Source organism: Hydra vulgaris, chromosome 13 (genome assembly GCF_038396675.1).
Source record: "Hydra vulgaris chromosome 13, alternate assembly HydraT2T_AEP".
NCBI lineage: Eukaryota > Metazoa > Cnidaria > Hydrozoa > Anthoathecata > Hydridae > Hydra > Hydra vulgaris.
This window is the reverse complement of record NC_088932.1, coordinates 1,215,001-1,232,441: the sequence shown is the minus strand read 5'-3', so window position 1 is coordinate 1,232,441 and position 17,441 is coordinate 1,215,001. Positions and strand designations below refer to the sequence as shown.

Sequence of the window (17,441 nt, the reverse complement as noted above, 5' to 3'; positions counted from 1 at the left end):
AAAATCAAAAACTAGCACCCATGTTTCATTCTTAATGATTGACAACTGCTAATTTTAATCTCTGATTATATGCATCAACAGTTAAGCCAGACAAAATCTTGATCATTCTTCTAAAATACATTCAAAAAGTAAATGCTCTTATTTAGTTTGAAATTAAGTCAAAGCATTCCTGCATTTATTTATTAACAGTTGTCATTTCTTTCAAATAATGTTTTATGCCAGCTATGGCTATCAAGTTTACGAAAGTTGTTGATTCTGTAATTAAAAGAGAGGCATTTTATGCTCATCAAGAAAAATGTCAATTCAGAATTTGGCGAGTATGGCAGGCAATTGCCTGCTATTCCTGAAGTTTATAATACTTTTTTGCTAGAACTTGCCCATGGCTTTCAATCCACACTCAAGTTGTGGAAAGTGGCGTCAAGTTTCTTACTGAAGCCTAAGGGGGAATCCATGAGTGGGGGGCAATGAGGGGGGAGGCAAAAAATTTTTTTTTAATTATTACTTAGTGTTTATAACCTTTTATATGAAAAGCATATTTTGTCAACAAAAATGTTAAAATATCTTGAAGTAATGATTTTGATTTAAAATAATTTTAATTTATTGAATAAACAACTATTTGATGAAGATTAGAGAGTTTGGTTTTTAATTTAAAACCTTGATTAAACACGATTAAAACCTTGATTAAACATATTTAAAACCTTGATTAAACATATTTAAACCTTGGTGTGTTGATTATTTTAACAAGTTTTATTATAAATTCTAATTTATATTTTCCCGACTGTGAAGATTTAAAAACACAATTTTTTATTAGAAAAATGTCTATTGGTGTCCAATATCAGTGCATCAATAAGACATGCAAGTTGATTGCCTGTTATATTTTTCCATTATATTTGAAGTTCTAGTGTTGCATCATGCCTGTCATTACATTATTCTTTTGTACATAAAACCTAAACCTTTTTCAATTATTTTTTTTTTTTGCGGCTCTAAAAATTTCTTTAAACATTTCACAGCTTCTTGTTTTAAAACAATTAATAGGTCTTTAATGCAATTTTATGCTTTATGTAAATCGAAACTTTTTTTCAGAAACAACTGACTGAGCCTATTTGTCAAAGAGAACACAAGTACAGCACATGTACAGAAGCCTAAAGATACAATAAAATCTATTTCTCTTATTGATAATAATAAAATTTTTGCTTTTAATGAAAGTGTTTTATCATTCCATTTAGATATATTGTCTAGTGCATCAGTTATTTGTGGATGCTCAACACTAAATGTCAGCAAAGCATCATGCCTCTTGACTCTTTGTGTTTTGCAGAGTGAAAGCAGTTGCGAGTTTTGCATATTTTTTATAATAAAATTTTCTTTTACAGAAGCATTGAAAAAAACAACAACTTTGCTAATAACACCTAAACAATTTCTTATTGCTTGTACGCTTGAGCTCTTAGATTTAAATTTAAGTTGAATTTAAAGCATGATTATAACATGGATAACAAACAGTATTTGATGCAATTTGTTGAATTTCAACTATCACACCTTTTTTCAATGACAACATAACACTAGAGAAAGGTGTAACTTTTTTTCACATGTTTGGACATGTTTATAACAGAGTTACCAATAATCTTGCCATCAAAAATAGATTTATCGTAAATAGATGCATTACTTTTTTTGATTAATTAATCAAATAGATTCGTTAATTTTGTGATCATTTTGATCATGCAAATCAATAAATCCAACAAAATCTTCTTGAGCTGATCCATGAGGTTCTCATTTATGACTGATGTGATACATCAGTTGTTTTTCATCAAACATAATAGCAAAATTGTTATATTCCTTAATTTTGCTAATGTATGATGGAGATGCTTGAGCTGTTTTCAAATGATTTTCTAAATTTAAATCGCCACAGTTGACTTAAAATTTTAGCAACTCTCAAAAATTACCTTCATTTATCATCACATCAGAATCTTCTATGTCTAATAAGCCGTTAAAAATATAATTGTTTTAACAATAGGTATCAATCGTTGATGATTTTCTAAAACCTGTTAAAGCTGTTGATATTTTTGCTCTGTTTACAAAATTCATTGTTAGTTTTTATAGAAATACTTTTTTGCTTTAACAGCTTCATTGTGATATGTTGCTTTTCTGTGACTTATTAGATCTCTATCTTTGCCAAACAGTTTAGCAAACACTTGTAATGATGATTTAACTAGTTTCTGAAGTGCAACTTGTTAGTGGGATCCTGCAGTCCAGTGTTATGATATTAATGCACAATATTTGCAGTATAGTCCCTTTTTGCTATCTGAATATGCTAACCATGAAAATTTTTCCAGATGTGAATGATAAAGATATTACTTTTCTCAATTATCTTTCTTCATGTGAACTGAATGCAGCATTCTGTAGTCGGCTGATGATTTCCATGGCATTTCAACAGGTTTTTTTAGTTATATCATCAAATGTTCCGACTAAATTTCCAATGTCATTAATAAACCCAGCATTTGAAATCTGACTTTACCATGTTTTGCTAATTTTAGTGGTTGCAGAGTCAGGCAAAGGCTCAGTTAATTTTTTTCAAAATTAAATGCTTAAATTTATTTTCAGAAAGTGGAATAACTATAAGTAAGCTATCATTCTTTTTGTGTCTCTGTTTGTGTCTCATGTAGTTGAGTTATCTTATGTTCAACATGTTGAGTAGCTATACAAATACTAAATAATGGTGGTGGGGCTGATGCAGTTTTGATTTGTAAGTCATTTCTTTAGTAACTTGAATAGTAACAGTAAAACTAGTTGTAGGTGTTTCAACAAACTTTTTTTTTTTTTTGATGCTATAAAGAAGTAAATTCAAACTATTCCTTTTGTTACGTTAGGAATAGCCTAAATAGCTGAGGTTTGTAAACCTCAACAGTTTTATTTTTGCAAGAATAAAGAGTCTAGAGACTAGTTATAAAAATATGATTTCAAAGTTTTTGTTAACAAAAATCAAACTTGAACTTGAATTATTTGAAGTGATTGTTATAACTACTTTTTAATGGCATTTCAAATTTCTGCATAAATTTTTATAAAAATATGGAAGCACAGAATATAAAAAACAAGTTAATTACTTTTGAATGTGTTAATTTGTATGTAGATTATTAAGTTTCATTATTGTGCCAAATTTCAATGAATCAATTTCTTGAAATGAAAAATGATATCATCAGTTACCAGACTGCCAGACTAGAATAGAAATTTTTATTATGCTATTGAAAAGCAGTCTGAAATTAACTTTTTGCAGTAGGAATAAACTTTTTCTCTAGTGAAATTTATGTTTAAGTAAAATGAATAAACTTGAATACCACTATAAATAGTTTATTCCAGTATCAAAATAAATAGCAGTGTTTATAATAATTTAAGTAGCCTTTTTTATTGTAAATCAATACAATTCACTGCAACTTTGGATGCTCATTGAATTGTGTTTTGCAATTCAAGAGTTGTTATTAAAGAATTTAAATTTATGAGTCATTATAATATTAAATAGTAATATTGTGAATTACAGTGTTAAACAAGTTCATTTGAATGTTAACTAAAAAGTTAGTAATTTATTACTATTACTAATCCTTCTTCCAGCACAACTATTGTTTCATATATACCAATCGCATTCAATTTTTATCTCCTTTTAGTGTAAAATATTTTTAAATTTACAAAATGGTTTCTTATCATTTTTAAAACTTTTCCTAAAAACAAAATATGTATGTGAACACAAATACATATTTTATGTCTCTATTTATGATTCAGTATCTCATCATGATTAGATTTACAATATGCAGCTACCTAAATTGATACCTAAAAGGGACAGCCATGTTTTTTAGATACATAGTTGTGTTATTTTCAGGTTTTGATATATTTTCTTGTTTTTAGAATGACATGATCCTGATTTTAAATTTGAAATTATATACACTGTTGTTTAATAGTTTTAAAAATTTTTTGTTTCCAAAATTAAAAAAAGTTTTTGTGGCACTTTTAAAAACTTTAACATTAAATAAGGCATCTTTGTTGTTTCTACTAAACACCCAGATCCAATGCAAGCATTTGCAGCACTTGTTTCTCGTCAAAATTCTATTCAAAGTTCAAATGAAAGCTCCAAGAAAACATATAATTGGTTTAGTGATAATACCTTAAAGTATTATCTGCTACTCCATGATAACATTGATGGAAGCGAAAAAAAGTAAGTGTTTTTACCTACTTAATAATATTCTTTTTATCAATATCAATAAAACAATCAAGTTAATTTTATGATGGAATATGTAAAATAATTATGATTGTATACTTAAGATAAATTAGTTGCAAAGTTAATGTATAAATTAAATACATAAGTTATTATAATTGAATTAAATTTCAACATTTTATGAGGCTTTTAAATTAAATTTTTGATTAAAAAAAATTGCATTTAAATTGCAAATCATTGAATAAAAACATTGTGGTGAATGCAACTTATCTAGTTGAATGCAGTTTATCTAGGAGAAAAAAAAAGCACTGTGGTGAATGCAATTTACCAAGGAAAAATAAGAATATTGTGGTGAATGCTATTATCTAGAGGAGTGCAACTTACCTAGGAGAATGCACCTTACCTAGGAGAATTAAAGCATTATGAAGATAAAATATAAAAGTTATATAGAACCCCCAATTTAAGTGTGGGTAAAACCAGGAAAGCCTGCAAATCTTGGTTAGTAAATTTCTTATATGTGATAATACAATAAAAATGTTAATAAAGCTTGCTTTATAAACATTTTTATTGTATTATCACATATAAGATATAAACATGCATGTTACTGAATGTTTCTAAATTCAAATGCTACTTGAAAACAGAGCATTTATAAGAAGTTTTTTTTGTAATTAACAGAAAAATATAAAGAGTTTAAGTATAGAGTATCAAATCCAAATCCAATAAGACAATATCCTATAATTATCTGAACTCAAAATTGGTATTAATGAGTGGGTTTTAGAATAGTGAGAAAATGAGTTTTTAATACTTAGGAATGGAATTCCGTAGTTAGAAATTTTTCCAGATAAACTTTATGAAAAAGACCGAAATGCCAGATTTTAATAAAAACCTTTGATATGTCAAAAGCAATATTATTTATTTTATCCATTTATTTAACCTTAAAATCAAAAATTATAAATTTAATTATAATTTACAAAGTTAGGTTCAATTAGTCAATGAAGTGAAACCTTAATAAAATAAAGAAATAAAATTTAAAAAATATTAAAACAAGGAAATAATAAAGTAAACTACATTAATACAATAATTTAGAAAAAAATTTTTATATAGTTTTAAATTTCAATTGATTATGTGTCAGCATGGTCAAGTGGTTAACGTGCTGAGCTTCTGAACAACAAAGCCATGGTTCGAGACCAACCGCTGGCAACCTTTTTATTTAATTTTGTTAGATTTTTAAAATACAAAATACTTGTGAAGTTTTATAAAGATTACATATAAACATATCTTATTTGTTGCGTATGTGCCATGATTGAGACACTTATGTTATTTTAGTTTTACATTTCAAGTTTTTTTACAACTAAGTTTGAGTAAAACTTGAGTTTGTGCAAGAAAAATGAGTGCATATATATGTTTATATATAAAATATAAAATCTATAGAACTGTAAAATAAAAATGTTTAAAAATGTTTATATATAGAATATAAAGTCTATAGAACTGTAAAGTTGTTTTGCTTTGCATTTTAAATAACAAAAATTAAAAACAAGCTAATTATTTGAACTTGCCACAAAACAACCTCAACTTTTTTACAACAGTAAGGTGGTGTTTTATTATTTTTTTTTTTTAAAGTATGTTTTATATAAGAACATAATTGAAAATTCTAATTTTATACTTATATTAAACTAGTTTATTTAATTAATTACTTTTTAACATAATTAAAAGTTAAAGTTATTTAATATTGATAAAGAAATTTAGAGTTTTACAGCTATTTTAACAGAAAAACAAAAAACAAAACTTTCCTAAAACAAAACAAAAAAAAACTAAAACAAAAAAAATGTTTGTACTTGTACTTAACTCTTTTGTTTTTAATTTTAAATAAATAAAAACTATTTTAAAAAGTTTTAAAAAGTTTGAATTTATTTCCTAAATAGTTCGAAAGTGTTCGAGTTTGAACTTTTTAAAAAAAGTTCTAATTGGCAGCCCTACTTACTACACCTTTTCATGATGTAATTGAGAATATAAAAATTGTATTTAAGAAATCGTAACATGTAATTGAAAAGTAGGGTAGATTGGGGCTAGTTAAGCATAAGGGCAAGTTGGGCAGTATTTAAAAAACTACGCATCACATGACAAAACATCTAATGAATGAAAGTTAGGGAACTAGAATGCTAACACAATGCACAACAAAAGATTGCTGAAAAGCTATTCAGTAAGATACACAGGCCCTTTTTCTATTTTGGACCAAAAAAGTGAATATAAACTTTTTTATCTGCTATCAATAAAATGTTGATAATTTACCAATTTATAATACTTGTGATAAAAAAATTTTTTTTTTCTTAAATCTTACTTCTTTTTAAAACCTAACTAATGCGTCACCTTGTCAAGTAAGGGTAAGTTCCCCCATTAAACATTTTAAACTAAGTGCGCAACAATAACAGAATTTAGATAACCATCAAAATAATATTATACTCCATTATTTTTTGGCTTTATTTACTTTTTGGTTGATCCCTAATCTAAACTTTTAAATAAGGGATCGTCCATAAGTTACGCAATGCTAAGTTTCACTAATGAACAAAACAAAAAAGATCAAAACTTTCCCTCGCAAAGTCATATGTTAAATAAAAAATCAAAATAGCAAATCAAGTTTAATGAAAATAGCCACCTAAAAGAACTGAAGATCTTCTTCTTTTTTAAAAATAAATTTAGGGTTGAGTAATTTTGGAAGGTCCCTTAGCGTTTTATAATCTATAGTTTTTAATGGCCTCAGATCTTAGTTCAACTGTTTGTATATTGTTGCATACAAATGTCTGTAAAAGTAAACTCCTTTAACATATGTTGAGTTTGCAGGCAGTATATGGAACAATCGTATATAATAAATCTATAAAAATGAGAAAATTTTTAAGTTTTATTTTAACAATTAGAAAATTTTGCTATACAATTATTTTTTTCTTTTTGCTATAAATATTACTATAATTTATTATAGATATATGCTATAATGAAAATTTTGCTATAAATATTGCTATAAGCACAGCAAGATTGAAAAATGTTCAAAATTTATTAGGGGAGGGCTTAAATCCTCCAAAACAACACTGGTCATAGCGCACTAAACCATTAAGCTATCAATTATATGCGTTTAGGAGAAAAACAAACCTAATTATAAATCTCTTATAAGCTCTAGGTATGCTGAAAAGGTGTGCATGTTAAGTTTTTTGCTCTTAAAGCAATTTTTTTAAATGAATTATTTTACGTAAAAATATTGAAGTAAATAAATCATAGGTATAGAAGTGATTGGTGTAGAATAGATAAGTATAGAAAAGGTAAGTTTGGTAAAGACCCGTATTTTATGGGTCTGTAAAGCTGGAATAGACTTACAAAGACCTGTATTTTTACTGGTCAGATCAGCTATTTTATTACATTTGTTGATAAGCCATTAATTTTTTATCAAACAACATGTAATGATGCAAAATCAAACAACATGTAATGATGCAAGTTCAAACAACTTCTAATGATGCAAACAACATGTAATGGTGCAAAAGCAAACAACATGTAATGATGCAAAATGAAGCAACATGTAATGATGCAAACAACATGTAATAATGCAAAAGCAAACAACATGTAATGATGCAAACAACATGTAATGATGCAAAAGCAAACAACATGTAATTATGCAAAATCAAGCAACATGTAATGATGCAAGCAACATGTAATGATGCAAGCAACATCTAATGATGCAAACAACATGTAATAATACAAAAGCAAACAACATGTAATGATGCAAGCAACATGTAATGATGCAAAAGCAAACAACATGTAATGATGCAAAATCAAGCAACATGTAATGATGCAAAATGGCAAATGTAGTATAAAAATATATATACAACATTTTTTTTTTTTAGTTTTTTTTGTTTTGTTTTAGGAAGCAAAGTTTTGTTTTTGTTTTCTGTTAAAATTTTTAAAACTTTATTAAAAATATCTTATTACTATTTTATTTTTATCAAATCTTTGATAGGACATCTGGCAACCTTAGAAAAAAAGTATAAAATCATAAAAGTTTAATCAAAGTTAATCTTAAAATATTATTTTTAGTATAATTTTTATTTATTTATATATTTTTTCTGTTGCACTATTTAAAATGGTTAATATCAGTTTACACTCTATCAGAAATGAACTGTTTCTGATAAAATGTAGCACTGTTTTCTGTTAAAATGAAAATCAGAAAACAGTTCCTGTTAAAACAAAAACATTTTAAAACTTTTATTAAAAATGATTGATGTTATTGATCTAATTATTAGTAGGGCAATTAAGTAAAAAAAGTCTCACCCCTTAAAAAATTATTTTTGGGGTGAGACTTTTTTTACTTAATTAATACTAATACTATTTTACTTAATAAAATAAAATAGTATTAGTATTTTTTCCTGTTATCAAATTATGATCAACATAATTAGCAACATATTGTGTAAAGCCTAGTTTAAGTCAACATTGTTATGCAAGAATATATCTACTAGTTCATTAAACTCTTTTAATCAGTCTTCTCCATTTAGCCAGCGCTTTTGCGCTTAGGTCTTTTCGCGCTTGCCCACATGCTCGCAAAAACTTTGGCAAGCACATAAAAAGTGCATGCCAAAAAAAAAAGCATTTTGTTTTAAATTGCAACAAAAAATATTTTTTTCAACTTTTATGAATTTACGGTTGTTTTTTTTTTAATTATTTTATCTAGTATTTACTTAAAGCATTCTTTTCGTTATTTTTATTTTAATTTAAACAGCAAAAAAAAGTAAACTTTTTAAATTGCACAGACTTAAAAAACTTAAAAAAGACCATCCACGCTTTTTCGTGCGCTGGCATTAAATTTCAAACAGAGAAGACTGAGTAATCATTAAAATATCTTTAAAGATCTAAATAAATTTCCCAGTCCTGTTAATTGCAAATAGTATGTCATTATTGATCTCAATAAAACTTCCTAATTCATAACTACATATTCATCTTAACATTGCTTCTCTACCATTCCACATTGATGAACTCTGTAGTCTTAACATTGCTTCTCTACCATTCCACATTGATGAACTCTGTAGTCTTAACAGCTCTCTTAATAATTTCCCCTTATCAATAGGTATTACAGAATCTAATTTGTATATAAACAATACAAATATAACTGATATATACATAAATGGGTAGAGTAGTTTACTACATCAAAAACATTGTTTTCTATTATGGATTGATTGAATACTTCATCTTATGAAACAGAGAAACTAAATTTTGACAGAGGATCAATAAACCATTTTGAGGCTAACAACTTGTTTATGTTATAATCTTTGCAACGGCAGAAATAATCTCAATTGGGTTGTTAAACAACTTTTTAGTTTATTGATGAAAAATGAAACCATAACTTTTAAACAGATGTTTGATTTGCCCGGTTATACTCTAAAGTATAAATATTCCTTGTAATATTTTTTTAATTTTTTGTTAAAGATATCATTGTGTATCATTATTTGTTAAGATGTCATTGTATAGCAGGGATTACTTTTACTTTACTCATTTTACAATGAACTTCTGCTAATGTATAGGGCTCCTCATCAACTTATTCCCTCCAGCAATTTACATATTCATTCAAAGTTGTTAGTTATCAATGTAACTGTTGGTCTATTTTTTCTTTCACCTAATTCATTTAATCTAAAAGCAGTTATACACCATGATTGTAACCTTTTCGGAGGTGGGATAGATATATAGCTTTGCTTGTAGTCAACAAGTTTTCTTCTACAGTTATGATAAACTTGTACTTTCTCAATGGTTTTTATTCACAATAACAAATTCAAATGCTCGTTTTGATTTTTGATTTTTTAGTTATTATTTAATTATTTTGTTTAAACTTAAGTTTATTCTTAATTATTTAGTAGTAACTCTATATATTATAGTAGTAGTAGTAGTATATATATATATATATATATATATATATATATATATATATATATGTATATATATATATATATATATATATATATATATATATATATATATATATATATATATATATATATATATATATATATATGTATATATATGTATATATATATATATATATATATATATATATATATATATATGTATATATATATATATATATATATATATATATATATATATATATATATATATATACACACATGTATATATGATGTTTTATTTGTAAGTTGAAAATGCTAAAAGCACATTTAACTCAAAATAAATTTATTACAAAATTAATTAAAAATTAATTAAGGATGAATGTAATAAATTATTAAATATTGCAACTCCAAATAAGTTAATGTGTAGTACCTGTACAAATCATTTAGTTTTTCTTTACTTATTTTCAATAGTTTTATCTTGAACAGTCATGAGGGAATCTCCAAGAACATCTTCTTGACATATAGTACATTATTCCATACACACATTTCTCATCCATCCATCTACATACCATCAATTCTTGCAAAACTATTAAAATAAAAGTATAAAAATTACTCAGGTAAAAAGCTCCTATATAATTGTGAGTAGGAGCTCATAAACCTTCGAAGGTATTCCTCCTAGTGTTACTATTACACTTAAAATACTCAATTCTAATCTGCAACATGTCTTAAAATTTAAAAATACTAGTAAAGGTGTCTGTTTGTGAAACATTGCTTGATCTTTTCTCAATGTAATATTTAATAAGATGTCAAAATGGAAACCTGTCTAAACCATATAAATGTTATATAAAACTTTGTCATATAAAAATTATTATATTTTGTATGACAATATTTGTTATATTTGTCATATAAAACTTCTCAACTCACTTTCTAGACAATCAGAATCTTTTACTTTTTCTACTTTACTTATGTCTTGTTTCTGATCCTAGTCAGTGCTCAGTCTCTCCACATTAACCCTTAGATGCTTCTCATCACAAATTGTCTGCTGCAATTTCCAATTGTAACCATTACTTCTATATATCTATCACCTAAACAGTTCTCCAGAAAACAGACGTCTCTTTACTACTTCTAGAAATCATTGTAAAAAGGTTTTGTCTAACCCCAAAGCCTGCTATTCTTAGGTCTATTCTTGACAATATACCTTTTATAATACTTTCAAAACTATTTAGCAAGTGCTTATCAGAGTCTTGTTTTCCAACCTGTTAGAAAGTGGCATCTGTTATCCTAAATTTCCATCAATTCCGAAGAGCAATCTGACTTCCTTCTAACTACCATCCTATTAGTCTTCTTACTTTTATATGCAAGGTGTTTGAGTAATTAATTAACAAAACACTTAATCTCTCATGTTCTATATAATCTAATAACTTACTTCTTGATCAATAATATGGATTTTGATTTGTTAACGGTAATAACTGATAGGTTTTACCATGCATTAGATGTGGAGAGACTATTGCTCTTGACATTTCTAAAGCCTTTTTAAAGTTTGGCATGCTGGTCTTTTCCATAAGCTCTCTCCTTACAGTGTATCAGGTAACATCTTTTAGATTATTGAATCCTTCCTTACCAATCATAGTATAAAAGTTACCCTCTATGGATAGCACTCTTTTGTGTAAACTCAGGAAATAGGGGTTCCTCAAGGTTTTGTCCTCAGGAAAGGGGTTCCTTATAGTTTTATCCTAGGCCCTAAACATTTTTTAATTTACATTAACAATCTCGCGGAAATTCTCACATTTAAGGTAGCATTTTTTGCTGATGATACTACCATATATTATTGTCTTTATAAAAAACCAACACTCTCTGATTGTTTGGAGAAGGCATTTGAGCTTGAAAAGAATCTCACTTCTACTACAGCATGGGGCAGTGGGAGATTCAACATGAGGGAAGGGGGAGGGGGCTGTCTGCCATTTATACCCCCTGTCTACCCTGTGATTCTTAAGCCTGTCAACTGGCACCCCCTAAAATATAAGTTTCTCATTACAAAATTCTGCGTTTTATTTTAAACAAAATAGAAAACTAGGTAACAATAAATCATCGCTTACATACCTGTTTTACAAATTTGCACGTATTAATGGCAAAAAGTAAAATGGAGGCGTTTTATTTAAAGAAAATATTTCTTATTATCATAATGTACACAGTTAATGGATTTTTAACATAGTATAATGTATCAAAACTACTGTGACTGTACTGTGACAGATGTTAATTAAACTACAATGACTTTGCAAATGGTAAACAACTTTTTTTTAAATGAGAAAAATAAAAAAATTTAAATTAACTGATTTTAACATTGTGGAGCAATTTAGGTTTGTTTATGTGGTAAAAATGTTTTGGCAAAAAGCTGTTCTACACACCCTCCCTAGTCGTGCCAGCCTTACTTTCAAAGATGTGTATGCATCAATATCTCCAGAATGACAACTCAAATACATCAATTTTTAATAGAGAAATAGATGAAATCATATTTTCCTAACAACTCAACTATGTTTTACTCTTCCTATTACATCTGCTTATGATTAGAGAAGTTTCAGTAGACTAAAGATCAAAAATTATCTATGATCAACAATGACAAAACAATGTCTTTTTAGGTCGACATTAATTTTAATTGAATGTGAGCTTGCTGAGAACATTGAATTTGATTATCATTATGCTTTGACCCAGCAGGCGCAGGCATCTACACAACGCTATATATATGTCACAAGTCCATTTAATGTTCTTAAGATATCCAACAATTGTTCTGTACCTGCTGGAAATTATAAGTTATAAATCTTGCAGGAAAGAATATTATAAACTAGCATGAAAGTAAATTTCTTTCTAATCAAGAAAAAAAAACTTTCAGTAATATTTATAGTGTAAATATTTATTTAAATAGCCAAAACACTGCAATAATTTTGAATGATTTTTTTCAACGATAATTGTTAACCAAAGTAAACTTAGCAAACTCAAACATAAGTTTGTGTTTGTTTTAGTTTTGTGTCTTAGAAATACTTAATAGTTATGATAAAAGCCACATAAAAGCATGGATTACATATATTTTTCACAAGTGCGATTCTCAAAAAAAAATGTTTTTAATGTGCCAACCTCAATCCTTGCCACCCCCTACTCATTCCCCTACCCCCTTCCTTTGCCCCTCCCACCCACCCCTTTTCCCTGCGCTAAACTTCAATCTGTCACTGACATAGGGCTCTTAGTGGCTGGTAATTTTAATCACATAAAACTCAATTTTTTTTAGCTAATTTTTATTGCAATACTCTAGATCTTCCTATATTTCTGAACAATAATGTACTGGATGATTTATCTACCCTTCATGTTCTAGGATTAACTCTTCTGATGTTTCTTTGAAACCATATATCAAATCCATTGCAAAATTAGCATCTGTTAAGGTTGCATCTTTTTATCATGCTAGCCACTTTCTTACTTCGGATTCTCTACTTTATCTCTATTTATTTTTAATGCGTCCTTGTATAGAATACTTTTGCCATATCTTGAGCGGATCTTGAACGATGCCCTTTTTTTTTGCACAAGGTGCAAAAATGCATCTTAAACATTTTTGGACCTGCTCTTGCAGCTTACCTTCAACCATTGTTGCATCATCATATTTTGCTTCTCTTTCTTTTTTCTATAAATACTATAATAGGGGCTGATCTACAGAGCTAGCATCTCCTGTGCGATCCACTAAAATTTATTCTCATGTTACTGGTCATTCAATTAAGTCTCATCCTTTTAGTGTGAATGTTTCTAAGTGCTCCTTTTTTGTCAATTTTTTTTCTCAAGCATCAGTTTTTTGGAATTTGCTCCCTTCATCTTTTTTTCCTGATTCATATAATTTGCAATCTTTAAAGTCATCTGTTAATAGTTCTCTTGCTCTATAAACTCTTCCAATAATTTCAACTCTTGTAGTCTAAAAGCATATATTAAACTTGAAAAAATAAAAAACTAATGTATATTGTTTACAATTGTATATAGGAATATAATTGTATTGTATTGCATATACAGATTTGTTACCACACTTTATATAGAGTTGTATATATGGTGAAGTTTTATTTCTAATGCATACATTCTGTATGCATACTAATAAAAGTGAAAACTTGTCTAAACCATACAATTGTGGACATTAAACTTAATGTATATCGTTTACTATTGCAAATAGGGCTGAAAGTGTGTATGAAAGTATGAAAATTGCATATGGCTCAAGTACATGTTTTTTATTGAAGATAAATTCAGGCCCATCTGCTAGCATGGACAAACTTATTAAAGATCCCTGGACTCCACATATGTATCCATTTTGGGAGGAAAATTTAGTGAGTTTATTTTTTTTTAAATTATTCTTAATTTTTTTTAACTAATCGTAAATAATGAAAAGTTAAAACACCTGATACCAGACGCGTGCAATTGCACACCTTTTTTGACCATGCATATAATATTTTGTTTTGACAACTTGGTCACGGCTCGTTGCATGTAAAAACTAAAAAAAAAATACAAAATTAAACTAAAAAAATAAAAATCTTGAATGATAAAAGTGTCTACAAAGCAAATAAAACATGAACAAAAGTTAGCGCATTGAAAAAATGAGCTGAATAAACAAATTTAATCAAACTATAAACTTAATAACAAACTATAAGCTGAATAAACAAACTTAATCAAACTATAAACTTGGAAGAGAAATAAAAACTAAAAAAAAATACAAAGTTAAACTAAAAAAATAAAATCTTGAATGATAAATGTGTCTACAAAGCAAATAAAACATGAAAAAAAAGTTATCTGTTTGTAGGATTTGAACCTTTGTCCAATGCTGACATAAGAGTCGAACCTTATAAATAACACAAATAATCAATCAAAGCACTACATTAATTTGGTGATATAGAAAGATTATTAGCTTTAGACTATTGATTGAAGCGCTTTTAAATTCAGTCTGAACTATTAATTGAAACGCTTCTAAATTAAAAGTTTATTAGTTTTGTGCTTTTATTTTCTCTGGTTCCTTTATTTATTTTATAATTTGTTTAGTTTGTTTCGCTTTTCAGTTTATGGTTTGTTTATTTTTAATTTTGTCTTTATATTCGATTGGTTTTTTTAGCTTTTGTCTTTATATTAGATTGGTTATTTTGTCTTTATATTAGATTGGTTTTATATATATATATATATATATATATATATATATATATATATATATATATATATATATATATATATATATATATATATATATATATATATATATATGTGAATATATAATATATATATATATATACATGTATATATATATATATATATATATATATATATATATATATATATATATATATATATATATATATATATATATATATATATACATACATATATATATATATATATAATTAATTAGTAAAAAACACTTATCTAACTTTTATCTTCGACTTGAAGTTTCACCATTGCTGGATCATCAGGAAGAGTTACTAAATCTCAAAAAAAATTCAATTTATAGAAAAAAATATTTTACAGGAAGTTATAAGTTATTATAAAAAATTTTTAATTACTATATTTTTTTGTTAACGGGAAGTTACAGAAAGTAATTATGAAATAATTTTCTTTTTTTTTCTTTTTCTTTGGAATGGGGATAGTTTAATTTGGTCATTTGTTTTTATAATTTTTTAAGAGGTATTTAATTTCGTGCCTACATTTAGAAATTAATTCAGATTTTTTATTTAATAAATTTTCTTGATTTAAATGAGTAATTATTTCAAATTTTTCTTGCAAACATAGCATACTTTTTTTGGAAATGTTATTATAGGCAGGGGCAGATTTTAGAATAGACCATTGTAAATTAAAATTTGATTTTTTTCTTTTAAATCCCAAATATATTTTGACAGCATAGTCTCTTTTGAATATTTTTTGTGTTTAAACGATTGTTTGTGGTTGGCATAACGTTTTTTCCATTCCCCTCGGTTAAGCCAATATATTGTTTATCAGGGTTGTTTTGTGAGGAAACAATGCACTTGTAAATTACATTTTTTGAAAGGCATTTTCCATTTAGGAAAAGGCCACAACTACACGTTAATTAATAAAAATGAACATATAAAAGAAAAAAACACTGATTATTGTAATTGTAAACAAAAAATAGATTGCCCTCTAAACTTTTGGTGTGCATTGTCAAGACCATATTTTGAGTCCTTTGTTACAGCTTAGGGTTTATTAATAGTAATGAGGCAATTGCTTGGGCTATTAAACTTTGGGTCAAGTTCTTAAACAAATTAAAAAAAAAAAGTATCAAAAACTATTAAACACAAAAAAATCATCGTCATCACCAAGTTCTCTAAACCTATCATTCACTAATATTCATGGTCTTCGAAGTACCTTTTCTTCTGTTGAGTCTTATCTCTTGCAAAGTTCACCAGATCTACTTGCTCTTTGTGAGACTAATTTGAGTTCAACTGTCTCATCTTGTGACCTTAGTGTTGATGGTTATCTTCCTTTAATTCGTAAAGACTCCAATAGTCACATTCACCCTTAGGTGCTTTTGATCGCGGTTGATCTCTCCAAAACCATTATCTCATTATTCTTTATCATCTACTTACACACAACTACTTAGTTCAAACAAACAAAACAACTTTGTTTCCTAACCTCCTTTCCTAACCTGTCATTTTGCACAACTACTTAGTTCTAAACTCCCTTGCTGAAGTCTTTTTATTCTGCCTCGCAGTGTCTTTGTTTGGATACAAAATGTTAACGATACCTTCTTATACCCCATTTCCTTCTTCATTACTGATTCAATAGCTGCTTTCATTGAATTTTCTTCTCAGGATTGTCGATTAGTTAGACGTTTGTATTTTCTAACCATGTTAGGTAACTGTATGCAGAAAATAATAATTTTTTCTCTATCAAAGAAAAAATATAATAACAATATATAAATATACAATATGTATGAATCCCCAAATCATCATACCTCTTACAACTACCTTAAAGCTGACTGGGACTCTTTCCGTGATTTTCTTTGTGATAGCCCTTGGGTAGAAATCTTTTGTCTTCCTGCTGACAAATGTGGTTAATTCATAACTTTGTGGATTCAGGCTGGCATGGAATCTTTTATTCCCTCTTGACAATTCCATGTCAAGCCTCACTCTTCTCCATGGTTTTCCTCACATTGTGCTGCTGCAATTTCAAATTATAACTGTTACTTCCTTATCTTTCAGCAAAACAATTCTCCAGAAAAAAGACGTCTCTTGATCCATTGCTTTCATTCAAACAGGTTGATCCATTTGTATTATTCCAGCTTATGTATTTAAAGTGATTTCCAGCTTAGACTCTTCTACAGCTTGTGGTCTGGACAACATACCTGTTATAGT

General features: G+C 27.3%; 1 protein-coding gene across 1 annotated transcript in view; it reads left to right on the top strand.

Annotated features, from left to right (window-relative positions):
• Positions 1-17,441, top strand: part of LOC100210792 (trafficking protein particle complex subunit 8) — a 103,486-nt gene that overhangs the window by 24,124 nt on the left and 61,921 nt on the right. Inside the window, exons 5-6 of the mRNA XM_065816810.1 lie at positions 4,015-4,195; positions 14,267-14,417. Coding sequence (XP_065672882.1) covers positions 4,015-4,195; positions 14,267-14,417 — 332 coding nt within the window. The remainder of the gene's footprint in view (positions 1-4,014; positions 4,196-14,266; positions 14,418-17,441) is intronic.